At 45.3% G+C, this 18,253-nt stretch overlaps 2 protein-coding genes across 3 annotated transcripts in view; one reads left to right on the top strand and one right to left on the bottom strand.

Annotated features, from left to right (window-relative positions):
* The window catches only part of LOC128621467 (diacylglycerol kinase delta), a 16,487-nt gene extending 298 nt beyond the window's left edge, over nucleotides 1-16,189 (bottom strand). Inside the window, exons 1-30 of one of the 2 annotated variants that reach the window (XM_053647259.1) lie at nucleotides 15,022-16,189; nucleotides 13,281-13,391; nucleotides 11,290-11,370; nucleotides 10,438-10,542; nucleotides 9,763-9,895; nucleotides 9,563-9,669; nucleotides 9,352-9,477; nucleotides 8,050-8,152; nucleotides 7,676-7,838; nucleotides 7,453-7,561; nucleotides 7,025-7,164; nucleotides 6,867-6,951; nucleotides 6,634-6,728; nucleotides 6,454-6,553; nucleotides 6,062-6,341; nucleotides 5,837-5,980; nucleotides 5,578-5,700; nucleotides 5,410-5,497; nucleotides 4,379-4,489; nucleotides 3,968-4,064; nucleotides 3,748-3,855; nucleotides 3,455-3,568; nucleotides 3,203-3,337; nucleotides 2,937-3,091; nucleotides 2,719-2,830; nucleotides 2,511-2,603; nucleotides 2,307-2,426; nucleotides 2,003-2,120; nucleotides 991-1,121; nucleotides 1-881 (exon numbers count right to left, since the gene is read on the bottom strand). The exon at nucleotides 1-881 is cut by the window's left edge and continues 298 nt beyond it. In XM_053647259.1, the coding sequence (XP_053503234.1) occupies nucleotides 792-881; nucleotides 991-1,121; nucleotides 2,003-2,120; nucleotides 2,307-2,426; nucleotides 2,511-2,603; nucleotides 2,719-2,830; nucleotides 2,937-3,091; nucleotides 3,203-3,337; nucleotides 3,455-3,568; nucleotides 3,748-3,855; nucleotides 3,968-4,064; nucleotides 4,379-4,489; nucleotides 5,410-5,497; nucleotides 5,578-5,700; nucleotides 5,837-5,980; nucleotides 6,062-6,341; nucleotides 6,454-6,553; nucleotides 6,634-6,728; nucleotides 6,867-6,951; nucleotides 7,025-7,164; nucleotides 7,453-7,561; nucleotides 7,676-7,838; nucleotides 8,050-8,152; nucleotides 9,352-9,477; nucleotides 9,563-9,669; nucleotides 9,763-9,895; nucleotides 10,438-10,542; nucleotides 11,290-11,370; nucleotides 13,281-13,391; nucleotides 15,022-15,222 (3,678 nt within the window). In that variant the 5' untranslated portion in view covers nucleotides 15,223-16,189 and the 3' untranslated portion in view covers nucleotides 1-791. The remainder of the gene's footprint in view (nucleotides 882-990; nucleotides 1,122-2,002; nucleotides 2,121-2,306; nucleotides 2,427-2,510; nucleotides 2,604-2,718; nucleotides 2,831-2,936; nucleotides 3,092-3,202; nucleotides 3,338-3,454; nucleotides 3,569-3,747; nucleotides 3,856-3,967; nucleotides 4,065-4,378; nucleotides 4,490-5,409; nucleotides 5,498-5,577; nucleotides 5,701-5,836; nucleotides 5,981-6,061; nucleotides 6,342-6,453; nucleotides 6,554-6,633; nucleotides 6,729-6,866; nucleotides 6,952-7,024; nucleotides 7,165-7,452; nucleotides 7,562-7,675; nucleotides 7,839-8,049; nucleotides 8,153-9,351; nucleotides 9,478-9,562; nucleotides 9,670-9,762; nucleotides 9,896-10,437; nucleotides 10,543-11,289; nucleotides 11,371-13,280; nucleotides 13,392-15,021) is intronic. The other variant, XM_053647260.1, reaches the window with a different exon arrangement.
* Nucleotides 15,221-18,007, top strand: LOC128621691 (collagen alpha-2(VIII) chain). The gene is given in 6 exon segments (XM_053647641.1): nucleotides 15,221-15,313; nucleotides 16,760-16,939; nucleotides 17,076-17,122; nucleotides 17,124-17,171; nucleotides 17,173-17,787; nucleotides 17,789-18,007. Coding segments are annotated over 6 exon segments (1,131 nt in total). The 3' UTR covers nucleotides 17,937-18,007.
* The last annotated feature ends 246 nt before the right edge of the window (nucleotides 18,008-18,253 follow it).

Raw genomic sequence — 18,253 nt, 5'->3', positions numbered from 1 at the left:
CTTTTATAACCGAGTTCTGTGTTCGATGGAAACGAACACTTTCTATGACACTGGGTTGTAATAGCGACTGCTCCTGACGTGTTGTTGAAAGTAAGTCACGTGGCGATGACGAATTTCCACGTCAGAAGCCAGTTCTTGGCGTGAATTTCCGACAGCTTTGACTTCATGAAGTCGCGGCACAACGTTCGTGTTTCTCTAAATGAAACGTGAATTATGTGATTTCTTTTGCTGAGTAGTGTAGTTCACACGCGCGCGCACACACACACACACACACACACACACAGGTAGATTATGGTTGTATCTGTTGGACCAGAATATTTCTCACTTGATCATTACTTGACTGATTGTCATGACACAGTGTGGTCAGGTTAGGCAAAGTGAATAAAAAGCTATAGTTTTAAATAAAGCTATTTAAATTCAAACAGCATGGTTTCCTGAAAAATATTTCCTGATTTGTTGTGGCTAATTATAACAGCACAGTGTCTCATTTCACGCTCATAAATCTGTAGCCCTTTGATTACTGATGGCTCTTGTTTACCACTCCCTTGCTCCTTCTAACACACACACACACACACACACACACACACACACACACACACACACAGGCTGGCAGTAGAGGTTTCTCCTCAACGCTGATGTCACAAATGTGAAATGAAGGCACTGTGCTGAGCGCTGATTTGAGTGACATCACTGCACTGGTCCCTCTGAGCTGATTGGCTGTGCTGAGACTGGTCCCACCCCTCGGAGTGTGTGATTGGATTGGCTTGGCTTGGCCTAAGCCTCGCTGGAGTCTAAGCCTCGCTGGCCGTGCTGTTGCGATTCAGATCTCTGATTCCCTGCAGGATCCGCTTCATGTGGCCGACCTTCGTTACACCCAAGTCCTGCGATAGACAAAGGACACACAGTGAAAATGCTGAACTCCGCATTCTGTGGACCCCACACACACACACACACACACACACACACACACACACACACACAGCTGGTTACCTTCAGGTCTCTCCTTTCAAGGTGCACCAGTTCTGGTCCACGTACGTCGTGCCTGATGAAGATCTCTTTATACTCTGACAGACACAGCTGCTCCAACCAGCACGCCACTTCTTCCACTCCCCACTGATTCACTGCGCGCCCACACACACACACACACACCCCCGCACACACACATACATAATACTCAGCATGTGCACACAGGTCACAAGTAAGGAGTACACTCATCTGCATCCTGGTGACCATATTCCTGAGGGTAAGGTCGGTGATTCTGAGGTAAGACTGAGGGAATTCTGAGAGAACATGGAGGTAAGTCTCAGGTAACGTTGGTAATTCTGACTTAAATCTGAGGGAACTGGGAGGTAACTAAGGAAATTCTAAGGTAATTCTGAGGTAACTACGGTATTTCTGTGGTAACTATGGTAATTCTGAGGCAGTTCTGAGGTAAGCTTGTGGTAATTCTATGGTTATTTTAAGATAAATGGTAATTATTGGGTAAATGTGAGGTAATGTGTGTAATTGAGCGGTAACGATGGTAATTATGAGGTAATTTTATGATAACTGTGAGGTAACGTATTTCTGAGGTAAATCTGACGTAACTATGGTTTGATAAATAATTCAGTCATCATTTATAAATCTAAAGTAACTATGGTAATTCTGGCGTAAATTCTATAATATTTTCGTGGTAATACTGATCATTCTGAGGTACAGTAATGCTAGTAATGCTCTACAGTAATGCTGAGATAATTACGACAAGACAATTCTGAGGTAATTCTATGGTATTTTGTAAGTAATCTGAGTTATCTCTAGATATATCTGATATAACCCTATGGTAATTCTGAGGTAACTGTTAATTTTATAAGTAACTCTGTGGTTATTGTAAAGTAACTCTTTGGCAATACCAAGTTAAATCTAAGGTTATTTCTCAGGTAAATAATGAGTAATTCTGGTGCAATTCTGAGGTAACTGTATCAGGTAACTGTGTAAGAGATCAGAGGTTAAGGGTAATACGTACCAGGCATGTTGAGAGTGGTGCACATCTCCCTGTTCTTGTTGTTCTTGTCCCTCTTAAATTTGGGGACAAGGCGGAATTTGGCACTTCGACTACGCTTGGCGAAGTCCAAAGACTGTCCCTGCACGCGCGTACACACACACACACACACACACACACACACACACACACACACACACACACACACACACACACACTTGTAAGAATGAGACCTGCAGCTGCATGGTCTGTTAGCAGTCGCTAACTTCACACTTTAATGGTCAGTAATTGTTTTGTCTAAGTGGTAGTTAGATATTAGCGCGTGTACCTCATCGTCCGTCGGGTCGATGAACGCGCTAATCCAGCTGATTTCCATGAGTCTGCGCTGCTGCAGGGCGACGGTCGCTAAAGCGGCGACCAGCTGCTCCTTCTGAGGCGGGTCCAACTGCTGCAGGGCGCAGAGACCATCTCACACACACGTACACACTAACAAGCTCACATGCTAACGCGCAGGTTTATGCTAAGTACTTACCAAGCACATCTTTCCTGTCAGCAAGAGCTCCGTCTCACTGTGCAGGGCTTTCACATTACTGACCATCTGTAGCACTACACTGCAAGTCAGGCCCTACACACACACACACACACACACACACACACACACACACACACAAGCACACTTACTTATCACTGACTGACATCAGTGTGTGTATGAGATTTTTTATGAAATAAAACACACTCACCGTGTTGTTCTTGGAGTTGGCATACACGGTGTCCATGGCTTTAGAGCTGGCATTGACAGCGTGCGCTAATTCCTGCTCCATACTGGGGTGAGACTGAGCAATCTCCCTAATGCTGACACACACACATTTTTAAACCATCATGAAAAGTACCAGACTAGGAGAATGCTCAGCTTGTGAGAACAGTGATAACTGAATCCTTTGTGTGTGTGTGTGTATACCTGTGTATTAGAGCTCCTGCACTCTGCCCAAACACACTGATCTGAGCCGTTTCGTCCTCAGTGATGATCTCAGGCTGCACTGCATGCTGGGATACTGGCCGTGTAAAATCACACTTTTGCTTGTCTTCCCATGATTTCAGAGTATTTTCAAATGCCTACACACACACACACACACACACACACACACGTTAAAAGACGGCTTATCTGACCAGTAAGATACCTGTGTTACATGTATGTATACAGGTGTGTGTGTGTGTGTTAGTCACCCTGTCTCTGGTCAGTGTCTGTGTGCGGTTCTTGTGTAGGATCCTGATGAATCCAGGTGGTTGGATCCATGCTTCTCCATCCACCTGCACAGGAACACCTTCATCACCGAGGATGGTGATCTTCACTGTACGACACTGCTCCCACATGCACACGAACACACACACACACACACACTTAGTACTATAGGATGAGTTTATCCACATAATTGTATAATGTTGTATAATTTTGTTGTTATTAATGTGTGTGTGTACCTGAGCTATTCGATGATGTTGTAGGTTGATGACTCGAGACACAGCCATCTGCATGCTGCCAAACACAGCGACCACCTCCAGAATCTTGTCATCAAACGACGGAGCAGTGAACGTCTGTAACACACACACACACACACTTCACATATACATACTGCTAAATCTGTGCATCCTCCACTGAGTAAACACAAAAGTGGATGTGTCCCAATTTATGCCACTTTACTCTAGAAAAGAAACCCAGGGGTGTGTGTGTATGAGAGAGAGAGAGAGAGAGAGAGAGAGAAAGTGTCACTCACATCATCCTCTTTGGTCCCTCCCCAAAAGTTTGTTCCTCCAGCGTAACTGGGAATGTTCAGCACAGCAATGCCCTGAAGACTGGGCAGAGGAATGGGCCGTCCATCACACTACACAAACACACACACACTTTAATAAAGCCTGGAGAGAGTAATAGGCCATTCATTACCATGCATGCATGCACATACACACAGACACACTCACACACACAGACATACACACCTCCAGCAGTACTCTCTGCTCCAGGTTTCTGTAAGTTCTGTGAAGAAGCTCTTTGGTCCCCAGAACCCCGTACCACATCATGTTCTTAGTACGGCTCCTGAACACACACACACACACACACACACACACAGTTATCATATAAAAAACAAATGTTGTATATTGTTACAAGTTGAAGAACTTCTGTATGTAAAACATTACAACAATATGTGCACTTTCACCTATATTACTACTTCCTGTTTATGGCCACGCCCCTTATCTGACAGAGAGTCTAAGAAGGAACTAGGGTTTATTAGGGGTTCGAAATTCAAGACAAGAAATTAGCGTTTAGAAATGACCCAGTCCTAGTGGTTGGTGTGTGTGTGTGTGTGTGTGTGTGTGTGTGTGTGTGTGTGTGTGTGTGTGTACGCATACCTGCACTTCTCTGGATGTTCGTCCCTCTTGTTATTGAAGTCCAGTGAGATTTTGGCGTCCAGTCCGATTCCGAAGTAATTATTCATCACACACTTTTCTGTGTAACACTCCCTGTGCATACACACACAACAATAAGTATTTAGAAAAAAACATAAACACTGTCTATAAGTAAAAATATTCATAATAATTAATCATTACAAAAGTCCTAGCTGGATTATTAGGTGCTAATACTCAGGGATTTTGGAGTAGAGGCTAAAAGTCAGGGATTATGGATTAGAGGCTAAAGGTCAGGGTTCATGGATTAGAGGCTAAAGGTCAGGGATTATGGAGTAGATTCTAAAGGTCAGGGATTATGGAGTAGATTCTAAAGGTCAGGGATTATGGAGTAGAGGCTAAAAGTCAGGGATTATGGATTAGAGGCTAAAGGTCAGGTATTATGGATTAGAAGCTAAAGGTCATGGATTATGAATTAGGCTCTAATGGTTTTTACACATAGAATACAGTCTAGGCAGTAGGAACTAAGGATGTGGAGGATGTGTATACAATGTGGCTAGAGATTAGGATTATGGAACAGAGGCTGGGGATTAGGAATTAATAGTAAAGGTTTAGGATAATACCCAGACACCTAGTTCTTGAGAAGAACACTAAAGAGACCACAGATAACCATATCGCTTAACGCTAACCCTGTGAAATCCATACTGAAAACTGATTGGCTGATGAGTTTTAAGTAACCCAGCCCCAGCCTTCATTCGAAATCCACCTACGAATCGGTGCAACGGTGCAGTATGCCAGCTCGATCGGACTTGTCGGACTCCTGAGAAACAGATATTCGAATGTACCTAACCACGCCCACCGCTAAAAAATGGCCACGCCCTGCATTTTGCAGATATCCTGAACGAGGCTTTAAAAGCCATTTCAGCTGGCTGAGTTCATTAGGATCTGATGGACTGAATAATAAGACGACGAAGAAGAAGAAGATCTATATGAGGTGTAAGAGTATATGTAGTAAGGTGATGATGAAGACCACTCACAGGTTCTCCGGGTCACAGCTGAAGGGGTCGGCATTCACTAGCAGCCTGCTGATAACCGAACTGCTAGGGAGAGTGCCGGACATCCCTGCTACACACACACACAGGTTAGTTTATCGCACTAAGCACTGCTCTGTCCACCAGCTGTCCTTGATTTCACTTTGCTCTTACCTGGGTACAGAATCTTGGCATTCAGAATGTTTTCTCGACTTCCTGTCTGAGCAGGAAGTGATGCAGAGCTGCCCACTGATAAGCTGCCTTTAGCGATGAGCTTCTCACATGGAGCCTTACACACTGACATGGGGAGAGGGGGAGAGAGAGAGAGAGAGAGGTTAAGGTGTGAGATATAGGGGTTGCTCCGGTACTGTGGAATTATGGGTAAGGTGTTAAGGATGGCATTACTGATGGTGTATGCTCTAGAGTGTAATACCTCTCCTGAGATGCTGTGCTCTGGTGCTGTAGGATCTCAGAGACTCCTGATCTTCCTCCTCCTCCTCCTCCTCCTCTTCTTCCTCCTCCTCGGGAGACACCGTGCCGAACATTTCATCCGTCTGAGCGTTCTGTTCGTCCACCGCTGGGTGGCAGGAAGAAACAGTTCAAGGTGGAGACGGAGTAAAGTAATTGTGTATAGAATGCACAGTGTCTGTGTGTGTACCTTTCTCCGTGTGCTCTATAATCTGTCTGATGGCCTTTTTCAAGCTGTTGGCTCTCAGCATCAGCTGCTCTCTGGGTTTAAAGATGGCAGCAGGTGGGCGGGGTGAACAAGGAGGCGGGACTGTGAGTTTGACCATAGGCATGGACTGGGGAACTTGTGACTCCCCTTCTTCCTGCTCCTCTGCGATGGTGGGCGTCGGCGTCGGCGTGACGACGGAAGCTTGAGCTTCCTCGCTCAATGTCTTTAACAACGAGTCCAGCTTCTCCTTTAAGACACCGCACTGCAGCCAATCAGAACCAACATCGCAACAGTGTCAGCCAATCGGAAATCATTCTGTGCCGCGGCAAATCAGAACCAACCTTGGATCCGGAACCAAACCAAACAGAGCTCACCTTTTTGGCCATGGTCTCCGATTCCTCAGAGTTCTCGGTGTTCTTCTCGTACGCCCGACCCACTTTAGCCACGAAGTCCTTCACCGTTTCACACAAAACCCTACACACGTACACATCCGTGAATACACGCACATTTTACACACACACACACACACACACGCACTCCTTCGAGTGACCTACTTGGCCGAGTTGATCACTACAGAGTGCTGATCCGAAGTGAGGATCTTGGACAGGTGAGCCGCGACCGAATCCTCGTAGGTCAGAATGTGCTGCACCTGCAGTGAAAAAACAGCCAATCAGAGAAGGACAGCAAGGGGCGGGGCTACAGGTCTTAAAAGATTTTTAAAAAATGCAGCTAATCAGGGTGCAAACCCACGAGCCAATCAGAGAGGAGCTCATTAGCATGTCATCACCTCTGAATCATCGCTGCAGTCCTCGGTTACCGTGGAGCTTGAGTGTTGCCGTGGAAACTTCGTCTCATACACCATGATGCTCCATCTAAGAGCAGAAAAATGTTACGGACATGCGTGTATTAATACGTGCACACACACACACACCCACACACACACACCTGTCAAGCATCTTGGTGCTGGCTCTTTCAAGCTTCTCGAGGATCTGAGGAAGCTGAGTGTCATCGTCACACGCCGACCCCCAGCCCAGAACTCTGGCCAGGTCATTTCCAGTTCCCAGTGGCAAAACACCAAGCTGACACTACACACACACACAACCATCATCATCATCATCATCACAAACTAAAACGCACTGTATATGAACACACAATGGCACTGCATTAATGCCCGGCAGCCAGCAGAGGGCAGCGCAGCCTCGTTCGCTACAGCAACTGGACACTGTGCAGGTTCTGATCCGTTAAAAAATGTTAAGGTTTAGAGACAGACGTGCCTTCGTCATCATGTCGTCATCGTTTAGCTACAGGAACACACACAATTTCGTGGGACAATGTCCCAATGTGTGTAAACAATGTGTGTAAACAATGTGTACCTGTTTGTGCAGCGTCAGTGTGTCTATCTCGGACAGAACCCAGCCCACACTGCCATCTCCTCCACACACCAGGATACGGAATGTATCGAACTTCTGAAAAAGACGCAGACTACACACACACACACACACACACACACACACACACACACAAACATCTTTTAAAATTCCCACACTAAGCAAATAGATTATATGAAGGTTATACACGTGTGTGTGTGTGTGTTACCCCAGATGAGGTCCTCCGTTCATCAGGTCGAACACCTGGGCCGGGTTGAGCAGCTGCTTGAACCTGCGCAGGAACTTCACACCCTGATTATCTCCACTCTTACTGTTCACAAACACCAGCAGGGGGCTGGAGCAGGAGGGGGGGCATGTTGCTTTCCAGAACCCTGTACACACACACACACACACACACACACACACACACACACACACACACACACACAATATAGAAATACATCATACACATCCTGTACAGGCTATACAGTTCTGTTCTGTGTTAATGGTGAAATTTGATTATTAGCTGATTGAATTTCAAGTTTAAGAAGGTAGATGGGAGTTCCCAAAATAAACAACGAAGCGCTGTGATTGGCCGCTCACCGTCTGAGTCGATGCTGTTGAGAGCAGTAGGCGGGATCACTGACACTTTACACTGACCGAGTGGACATTTATTAGAGAGCTGATCCTTACACGCTGCGTGCACCTGAAACACACAGATACACTATAGCTTTTTTTTTCTTCTTTTTTTAATCCCCAAAATCTCAGGCTTGTAACCTCCTAGAATTTCACTCTACTCCCCTAGTCTCCCAGAAAATACCAAAAATTCCATTCTGTAATCTAAATTTCCAAACTATAATCCCTAAAATCTCTCTATATAACCTAATATTCCAGTCTGTAATCACACAAATTTCCTCTGTATAATCTGTCAAATGTATCTCTATAACCTCCCAAAATCCTACTCGGTCATTCCTGAAAATTCCATTCTGTAATCTGATAAATTTACACTATAATCCACAAAGCCCTTTACAGTAATTCTCTATTCTCTAATCCGTTCTGTCCCACTCTGTAAATCAGGCTCTAGTCATCCTAAATTCTCCAGCTCTGTAATCTGCCTCGCTGTAATCGTCCGCTCTGTAATCTGCCTCGCTGTAATCTGCCTCGCTGTAATCGTCCGCTCTGTAATCTGCCTCGCTGTAATCTGCCTCACTGTAATCGTCCGCTCTGTAATCGTCCGCTCTGAAATCTGCCTCGCTGTTATCTGCCACTCTGTAATCGTCCACTCTGTAATCTGCCACTCTGTAATCTGCCTCGCTGTAATCTGCCTCGCTGTAATCTGCCAGACATGGTCTCTACGATACCCAAACTTCCATTCAATAATTACCTAATTTTCCACTCTGTAATCTGTCCACTCTACAATCTTTAACATTCAGTTCTATAATCTCCCAAAATTCCACTCTGTAGTCTCCCAGACAATTCCGCTCTATAATCTGCCAAAATGCTATAATCCCAAATATTCTGTTCAATTATTACCTACAATTCCACTCTGTAATATTCCAAATTTGCTCTCTATAATAATAATTATTATAATTATTATAATAAAATTCTTCATAATCTCCTAAAATTCCACTTTGTAATCTGCCAAAATGACACTCTACAATCCCCAAGATTCCGTTCTACATTTCCAGACTGTTCCACTCCATAATCTCATAAACGTCTCTATAATCCGCCACTCTGTTACCTCCTGAGCTTGGGCTCTATAATCACCGTCAGTTCTACTCTCTAATAATAATATTATTATATAATATCTCTACATCCTATTCAATAACCTCACAAAATTCTATTCTAAATCCATACACACACACACACACACACACACACACACACACACTCGCTCTCTCTTACCATGGCTTTACACCAAAGGCAGCGCCAGTCTTGTAATCGGAGAACACTGCCACACGTTTTATCACACACACTGCACTTTGCACTGACAGGCAAGTTTCCTTCCAACCACTGATGGGGCATGGAGATCTGAGAGACACACACACAGACTAGTGTCATTACTTCTTAACCGAGGTGGATACACACACACACACACACACACACACACACTCACCCCGTCCTCATCCTCGATGATGTCCTTCCCGATGGACGCGAGAGTCGTCCATTTGCAGTTATTAGTGGCTCTGACAGCACAGCGTTTATGGGCCTTAAACTTACACACTGCAAACAAACACATGCGTATACACTTCAGACTGATGTACAAGACCCCAAGCATGTGCTGACATTAGGTATTCATTTCACACACACACAAACCTTCACAAGAGAGGCCATGTGATGTCACTCCACTCAGCGCTTCCCTGCAGACGTTGCAGTACGTGGGTCGAGCGTGCGAGCACGAGAACCAGTTATGCATCCCGGAGAAATGGTCCATACTGTACTGAGAAGACTAACACACACACACACACACACACACACACACACACACAGAGAGAGAAGGTGATGAGTACAGTCCGTACAGCAGCACTTCTCTCCTGCGAGCACAGAGTACCGAGACGCCTCCTTTCGCTTCGCTCGATAACGTCGACGCTTCGCCCGCAAGTCAAAACGTAATTCCCGGCACGTTATAAAGAACGTGGCCCGAGTGCGCTTTTCCTGGCCGCTATTTAAACCGGAGAAACACAAACAAACCCGAAGGAGTAAAACTCAGGAGGTTTAATCGTTTCCGTTATCCGCAATCGTCGAGTACAGAGAACATACTTGGGGTGAGAAAGAAATGAATGAATAAATAAATAAACAAACAAACAAACAAACAAACACGTTATCGACACATCCCTACTTCTGCGTTCTGAAGGCCTACAAGTTCTTGAAGTTCTTGAAGACTACAAGTTTCTACTCCTACCATAAACTCCTGCTGCCATCTGGATCCCGCTCCTGACCTTGTCCTGTAGAGGAAAAAACACACACACACACACACACACACTTACACACCTCAAAGTGCTCTCTGCTCTGTACACTCCTCAGAGCTGCCATCCACTCCTCCATCTCCTTCCTGTTCTCAGCACAAAGAATCAATCTCCTGCACGGAGTGATAATCTACAGAGAGAGACACAGAGAGAGAGCGAGAGAGAGAGCGAGAGAGAGAGCGAGAGAGAGACACACACAGAGAGACACAGAGAGAGATAGAAAGAGAGAGAGAGAGAGAGCTTCAATACATTTAACTAACACAGCTGGAAACACACAGTCCAACTACACATCAGAATTCCAGTGTGTGTGTGTGTGTGTAACAAAGCTGACGTCAGCTTCCACTTCCTGAGCCACTTACAAAGCCCCTCTGTTCCCACAGATAAAAATAACTCAAGCTTTCCTCTCTCTCTCACACACACACTCACACAAAGCAAGCACACTCATACCCTATAACCCATTAAGATCTCACTTAGTTCAACAGTGTATACACACACACACACACACACACACACTAGTGTTTCTCTCTCTTTGAGTACAAACTTTGTTGACACTTCTGCACACATGAAGGTTGTTTTCTGTTAAACATCTAAGTAGAACGAACGCTCGGTCTTCAGTCTAGTCATACGCATCACTTCCTGCGCAACACACACACACACACACACACACACACACACACACACACACACACACACACAGCTGGAAGCGGATACACGCAGACGAAATCTCCACCCTGCTATTAAAACTAAATCAGTCCAAATGTCAAACTATAAATACACATCACACACACACCAGCTGAAATAGTTTAAAGGAGACAGAGACTGATCAAAGCTGAGTAGAAGAGGAGAAGAATGTGTGTGTAAGTGTGTGAGGACTCACGGTGAAGCTGTTGTTGACGTTCTTGGTGCTGGACTCGGCCACGCTGGCGTCAGTCAAATCCACCTCGTCAAAGATGATCGACTTTCAAAATAAACAAAACAACAACAACAAACGGCATTAAGTCCATCGATATTGTCAAATTTCACGTATCCACAATCGTTACGTTTTCTGCGTAGTCTGACGTCGGAGTACGCCGGTACGAGTCATCACTCAGAAAATACGCAGAATCACGTCAAAATCAAAATACAGAGTTTTCCTGACTCCGCCGCTGCCAACAAGCAGCTCCCAACCACACCGACGGCATCATCGTTATTATTATTATTATTATTATTATTATTATTATTATGTTCTGTCCTTAAACCTGAAATGGTGTAAACGCTGAAACTGTTTGTTTTTGGGTTTTTTTACAACCCCAATTCCAAAAAAGTTGGGACGCTGTGTGAAACGTAAATAAAAACAGAACGCAATGATTTGCAAATGTCGTAAACACGTCCGTTATTCACAACTGAGCGCAGAAAACATATCAAGTGTTTAAACTGAGTGGTGGGGGGGGGGTGTTGGTAAGTGTTAGTAAAAAGAAACAGCTGGAGGAACATTTCACAACTAATGAGGTTGATTGGGAACAGGTCAGTAACGTGATTGGGAATAAAAAGAGAGGCGGAGTCTCTCAGATGTAAAGATGGGATGGAATAAAACTGACTAGAATCAGCACTTTTGAGTTAGGGCCCCCTCCCCCTCCCCCTCCTTTTTAAAAATCGTACATTTTCTTCAGTGCAGTAGAGATTAAATAAAACTATCATCAAACTCGGTTTCATTTTGAAAGTTTCACAGGGTGTTAGCTAAAGTGTTATCGTGATGCATGTGAACGTGTGTTCAGCGAACTCGACCTGACGTCATTTGCTCAGAAGGATTAGGGGTGCCAATAATTTTTCTGGTTAGAATGACTCCTATTTGGCAGTACTATCCTTAGAGTAAAAAAAAAAAAAATGATTACAATTTAATGCAGAATATTACAAATATTTGTCTATTTAATTGAACAAATTCAATACGGAGTCATGAGGTCACGTGAAAACACTCGGGAACTTGTGAAGCTGGTTAACGTTTCACACAGTGATCCTGATCCTGACGGGTCTGGATCTGCTCGTGGCGGAACACGTCCGTGTGCTGCGGTCTGCTCGCGGCCAGGAGATTAAACCCTGCTGTTATCACCGGGTGGCGCGTGCGGATTAACGCTCGGCTCACAGAGGAAGAAGACAAGGAGGAGGAGGAAAAAAAAAAAAAGAAGAAGAGAAGAAAGAAAAAAAAAACGTTTGAAAGATGAACTCGATCGCGTGAAGCGAGGCGCAATTAATTAATGTCCCGCACTCTGTTCCGTAATGTAATTCACCTCCGTCAACACTGATGACCTACACGACTGAACCACTTTAAACAGAGGCTTTAATTAAGATGGCTATCGGTTTACACAAAGAGCGATAGCTTAGCGACACCGGATAAAGAGAGAGAGAGAGAGAGAGAGAGAGAAGGGCGGGATCACGTACACTAGCACGACACTAGCCAGCGTTACTGTACGTAAGTGTAGTAGCAACCGTAGAGTCTGCGTGGACTATCGCAAACAACGGAATATTCGTTTTTCGCGTTCGGACTTCCACTCGTCGACGCTCCTTCGCTACGTACACGAACCTCGTACTTGTCCGAGGAAGCACAACGTTAGCTAGCTAACAACAATATGAGAGTTTGAATACAACATCGAAGCAAATACGAGACGGTTTTGGGGGGTTTTTTTGGGCAGAACCCGCCATTTTACATCGTTACAGCACCTATAAACAGTCCGCTTTCATGACTCCGCCCCTTCCCTGATATAGAGCAGGCTGTAACCACCAAACGCAAGACTGGTGTAATTGTGAGTTGGCGTTAGCGCATTAGGATAACCATCTACACTGTTTTAGACGTCTGTGTGTGTGTCTGTGTGTGTGTGTGTGTGTGTGTTCTACCTTAGCAGTCTGAGCATAGTACAGTGTTCTCCCACGCAGTTTGAAGTAGCGTCTCTTCCAGCGCTGAAATGAGTTCGTCTGTTTCATCAGCTTCCCCTCTTTCAGCACCGTCTAATCACACACACACACACACACACACACACACAGGGATATAAACAGTGCACATTATTAATTTTGTAGTTTCTGGAACCTAAAATCTGCTCACATCCCCACTGGGATTTCATTACGTTGCCATGACAACCATTTTCATGCTCATCGTTAAAATGAGACGATGAGACAACGCTCCTAATCCGATTACAACCCCACTAACGAGGCCGTAACTACCAAGTGTTTACATTTAACTGCACCGTGTCGTACTTTTTATCCGATTAGAGTTACGTTTTAATGCTGTGGAACATCCGTGAAGCGGTTTAGTTCTCAGTGTCGCTTACTCTTTATCCACGGGCAACGTTAGTAACAAAAACTGTTTTCCGAAACGCCGGGGAAATTATGATCTGAAAGGATGGCCGTGTGTGCGTGTGTGTTTGTGTGTGTGCGCGTGTGTGTGTGTGTGTGTGTGTGTGTGTGAGACACTCATTTAAATAAAGCCTTATCCTCCACAGTTGTTGTCATGGATACACCATGTCTTAGGACATCAGACAAGGATAATGTAAAGAAACTAGGACCACATTTTTTTAAAAATATGTTTACTGATAGTAGAACTTTGAACTCAGTAATCTCTCTCTCACACACACACACACACACACACTTGTGGAAAGAAAAAAGTAACGTAATGAAGTTATTACAGAAAAAAGACAGTTATAACACACACAGACCTGATCACTGTATAACTCCATGTCCAGCACTTCACACTGAGGATGCTCTCATATCATACTAACTGCTTTCTCTCTCTCTCATACACACACACACACACACTTTTTGTCGTTTTTGGTTTCCGCTGACATTAAAGGCCACGCTAAAGCTTCTCAAAGTGTGTGTCTAAGAATGCATGTGTGGTTTCAGTCTCACTCGACCACCTCTATGCACACTCCTGCTTCTGTAAGTGTGTGTGTGCTGACATTCTGGTCTCTCTCACACACACACACACACACACACACACACACACACTACCCTTTCATCTTAGTCTCAGACCGCTTGAACACAGCTCGATCAACAAAATATGACCTTCTCTCTCTCTCTCTCTCTCTCTCTCACACACACACACACACACACACACACAGAGAGAGAGAGAGAGAGAGAGTCAGCTGCTGCTTCACCTGGCATTCCCAGCTTTATCTGACTCTAGTGTACTTCGTTACACACACACACATATATATATATATATATATATATAGCTAGCCATTCATTAAAACATGAAGGGAGCATATTTAAGAATATATATATATATATATATATATATATATATATATATATATATATATATATATACACACACTGACTGCTTTTCATCTTGTAACACACGTTTTAAAAAGTTCTTTTTTAAAAAGAACAAAAGAACTTTTTAAAAAGTGTGTTACAAGATGAAAAGCAGTCAGTTCTGCTCTTTCTCCGCAGGACCGTTATCCGTTAGCGGGATGGTGGCTGTAGACTGACCGCCGGACCGCATCTGATCTCCCGCCTCAACACCCAGGAAAGCCCGGGGCTGCTGCGGCCTGCGCGGGTCTCACTGGAGCGGAGTAACGGTCATTAGAAGCGCATCTCACAGCGGCGGCTCAACAGTGGAACTGCGGCGGCTTCTTACCTTACTGCGGATTTGACCGGAAGTGGACACTTTGCGGATGAGTTTCTGCGGCGCGCCGGGTTCGTGCTCCGCGTCGCTGTCCGAGGACTCGTCCAACGCGCGAGCTGCCTCCGCCACCGCCACCGCTGCCGCTGCCATCCTCACACACACTCTGGCCCCCGAGAAGAGCCGCGCGCTCGCACGGTCCACGCACCGGAACATGGCGCCCACTTCCGGTCAACACGAGGACTGCAGAAAGGAGTCTGAAGCGCACAGCGCCCACTTCCGGTCAACAAGGGCACTGAAGAAAGGAGTCAGAAAAGCACAGCGCCCACTTCCGGTCAACACGAGGGATGCAGAAAAGAGTCGAAGAGCATAGCGCCTAGTTCCGGTCAACACGAGGACTGCAGAAAAGAGTCAGAAGAGCACAGGTACTGCTGAAACTAATGTCTGAGTAAATGTTTCCAGAATTTAGCGGACGCCCTTTTCCAGAACCATATACAGAAGAGCTTTGGAGTCAAAAACACACCCTCATGCTAGTTCACCTAGTTCATGCTAGATCAGGGACTCAGAGAACCTTCGAAACCTATCAATAAACACCTTATCATCATTGGTCCACATACCATCATAACCACAAGGGCAACATCAATGCTGTGGCCCTGGTCCAAACCACACACTCTGTTCACTACACCAAGCCAACACCATCATTAATACACTATGGACATGTCCCAAACCACACACATTATTCACTATGGACACGTCCCAAACCACACACATTATTCACTATGGACATGTCCCAAACCACACACATTAATACACTATGGACATGTCCCAAACCACACAAATTATTCACTATGGACATGTCCCAAACCACACAAATTATTCACTATGGACATGTCCCAAACCACATACATTATTCACTATGGACATGTCCCAAACCACACACATTAATACACTATGGACATGTCCCAAACCACACAAATTATTCACTATGGACATGTCCCAAACCACACACATTATCGTTACAAAGGGCACATAAATATCACCATTAAACGACTATGGATTTGTGCCAAACTACACACTTTATTTACTGCAAAGGCCACATAAATAACATATTTAATACACTATGTATGTGTCCCAAACCACACACACACACACACATACACACTTTAGTATATAGACCACATAAACACCAAACTCACAAATGTCTCACACCATTATCAATCTCTATGGACATGTCCTATTATCGTTCCATTATTCATAGCACATTCACTACATTCATACTAGACAGCCTATTCACTATATAAACCATAAAAGCATAATCACGGTCACGTGTGTGTGAAACTGTAGCTGGGTGGGGTTTGGGGACCTGACCCTGGGATGCATGATGGGTAACGAAGCAGTGTTGGAGACACAAAATAAGGCTGTATAACAGGGTGACTTGTGTGTGTGTGTGTGTGTCTTCCCCAAAGGGGAACATTCATCGCTGGATTATACACACACGCACACAGGTGTACAGGGCGTGGCAGTGTACAGGTGTGTATAAGTCCAGACAGTTGAACACACTCTCTGATGTTCAGCTGAGGAAGAGAAAAATGCTTCATCACTGGAACTTGCTAAGTCAAACAACTTGTGTGTTCATGTGGGTGTGATTTAGGACAGGCCCAGAGTGGAGTGATAATAAATTGTGTGTGCGTAGGTAAAACATAATTTGTGTGTTTCTATTTGTGTGTGTGTGTGTGTGTGTGTGTGTGTGTAGGAAACAAAGAGTGTGTTTCCCTTCACTTTCTGGTTGGTGTGTATCCACTGCATGTCAGAACCAGATGAGCACAGCCTTTCCCTAACCAATGACGGTTCAGTGCTGGGGCAGTGGGCGGAGTTTGACCTTTTATACTGTGATATGCTTCTGGAGGCTCTAGTCCCTCCCCCTGCTGATCAGGTGCCATGGTTCTGCATGAGCTCACTGTGTGAAAACTACTGTCCACTTGCTTAATGTGCACATGTTTTAACAGGAAGTCCTGGAGGTCAAGGATTAAGGGGGCTGACAGGACCTCGTGGTACACAGGGATTTGTAGGATCCGCGAGTTCCAGGTGATAAAGAGGATCGTGGTGTGGATGGCATGGTCAGACCCGGGTCCAACAGGAGAAGATGGTTAGTGCCCACTGAGCTGTCTCACTTCCTGGTCCTCCAGGTGAACTGGGTCTTTCTGGTCCGGTAAGATTACCTGGGTACCTTGGGCAGGTTGGAGCTCCTGGTGATAATGGTCTGAAGGGTGATCCAGGCATGGATGGCACAGCAGGCATACCTGGACTCCCGCGTAATAAAGGTGAACCAGGCATGGAGGGAAATTGCTCATGTAAGGGTGGACAAAAAGGTGAAGTGGGACCTGAAGGATCTAAGGGCATTAAGGGAGAGCATGGCCAGATGGGGTCTCAGGGTGTTGCGGGACAGACGGGTCCTAAAGGAGAGCCAGGGGACATGGGAATGATGGGAATGCCTGGTCCATGCAGCCCAGCCGTACATTCTGCATTCTCTGTGGCACTAAGATCATCATTCCCAGCTGCCAACCAGCCAATAGTGTTTGGACGCATCATCTATAACCTGCAGCAGCAATACAATTCGAGCATGGGTGTGTACACAGCACCGGTCAATGGCACCTACGCCTTCAGCTTCCACTTGACCGCCTCCACCCGCATCCTGAAGGTTGGGCTCTTCTGGAACGTCCAGCCCGTGGTGAAGAGCACAGGGGCATCAGAGTTAGGCTCCACCTGCCAGGATGTGGTGCTAATTCCAGGTGAAAGACAGTATCACTAATGAAATGTTCACTAGAGCTGAGGCCAACGGCACCTTTAGCAGCTTCCTCCTTCAACCTGACACCTGTGACATCATCATGGGTCGAGAGCTTCCACCAAACGTCAATGGGGTGTTCACCTAGGGAGATCCAGAACCCACCCTAAGCCCTAATGTCTAGACCCTACATACTAATCCACACCCACCCGGCACATCCTGAACCAATGCCCTTAGAAGAAAAACTTGAAAACTGGAAGTTTGTGAGGAATTTATGGAAAGTACAACTGGAGACACTTCGAGACTCCCACCTAGACCCTTAAACACTAACCCTGCTCCCTACACACTAAGCTCCCTAAACCCTAGACCCTAACCCACACCTAAACACTGCATCCTGAAACCCTGCTCTTAAACTTGAAACATTAAATCTGAAGGGAATTCACGGAAAGTACAACTAGAGACAGA

Source organism: Ictalurus furcatus, chromosome 17, assembly GCF_023375685.1.
Source record: "Ictalurus furcatus strain D&B chromosome 17, Billie_1.0, whole genome shotgun sequence".
In the NCBI taxonomy this organism is placed as follows: domain Eukaryota; kingdom Metazoa; phylum Chordata; class Actinopteri; order Siluriformes; family Ictaluridae; genus Ictalurus; species Ictalurus furcatus.
The sequence above is the reverse complement of the archived record's forward strand: the minus strand, read 5'-3'. Positions and strand labels throughout refer to the sequence as shown.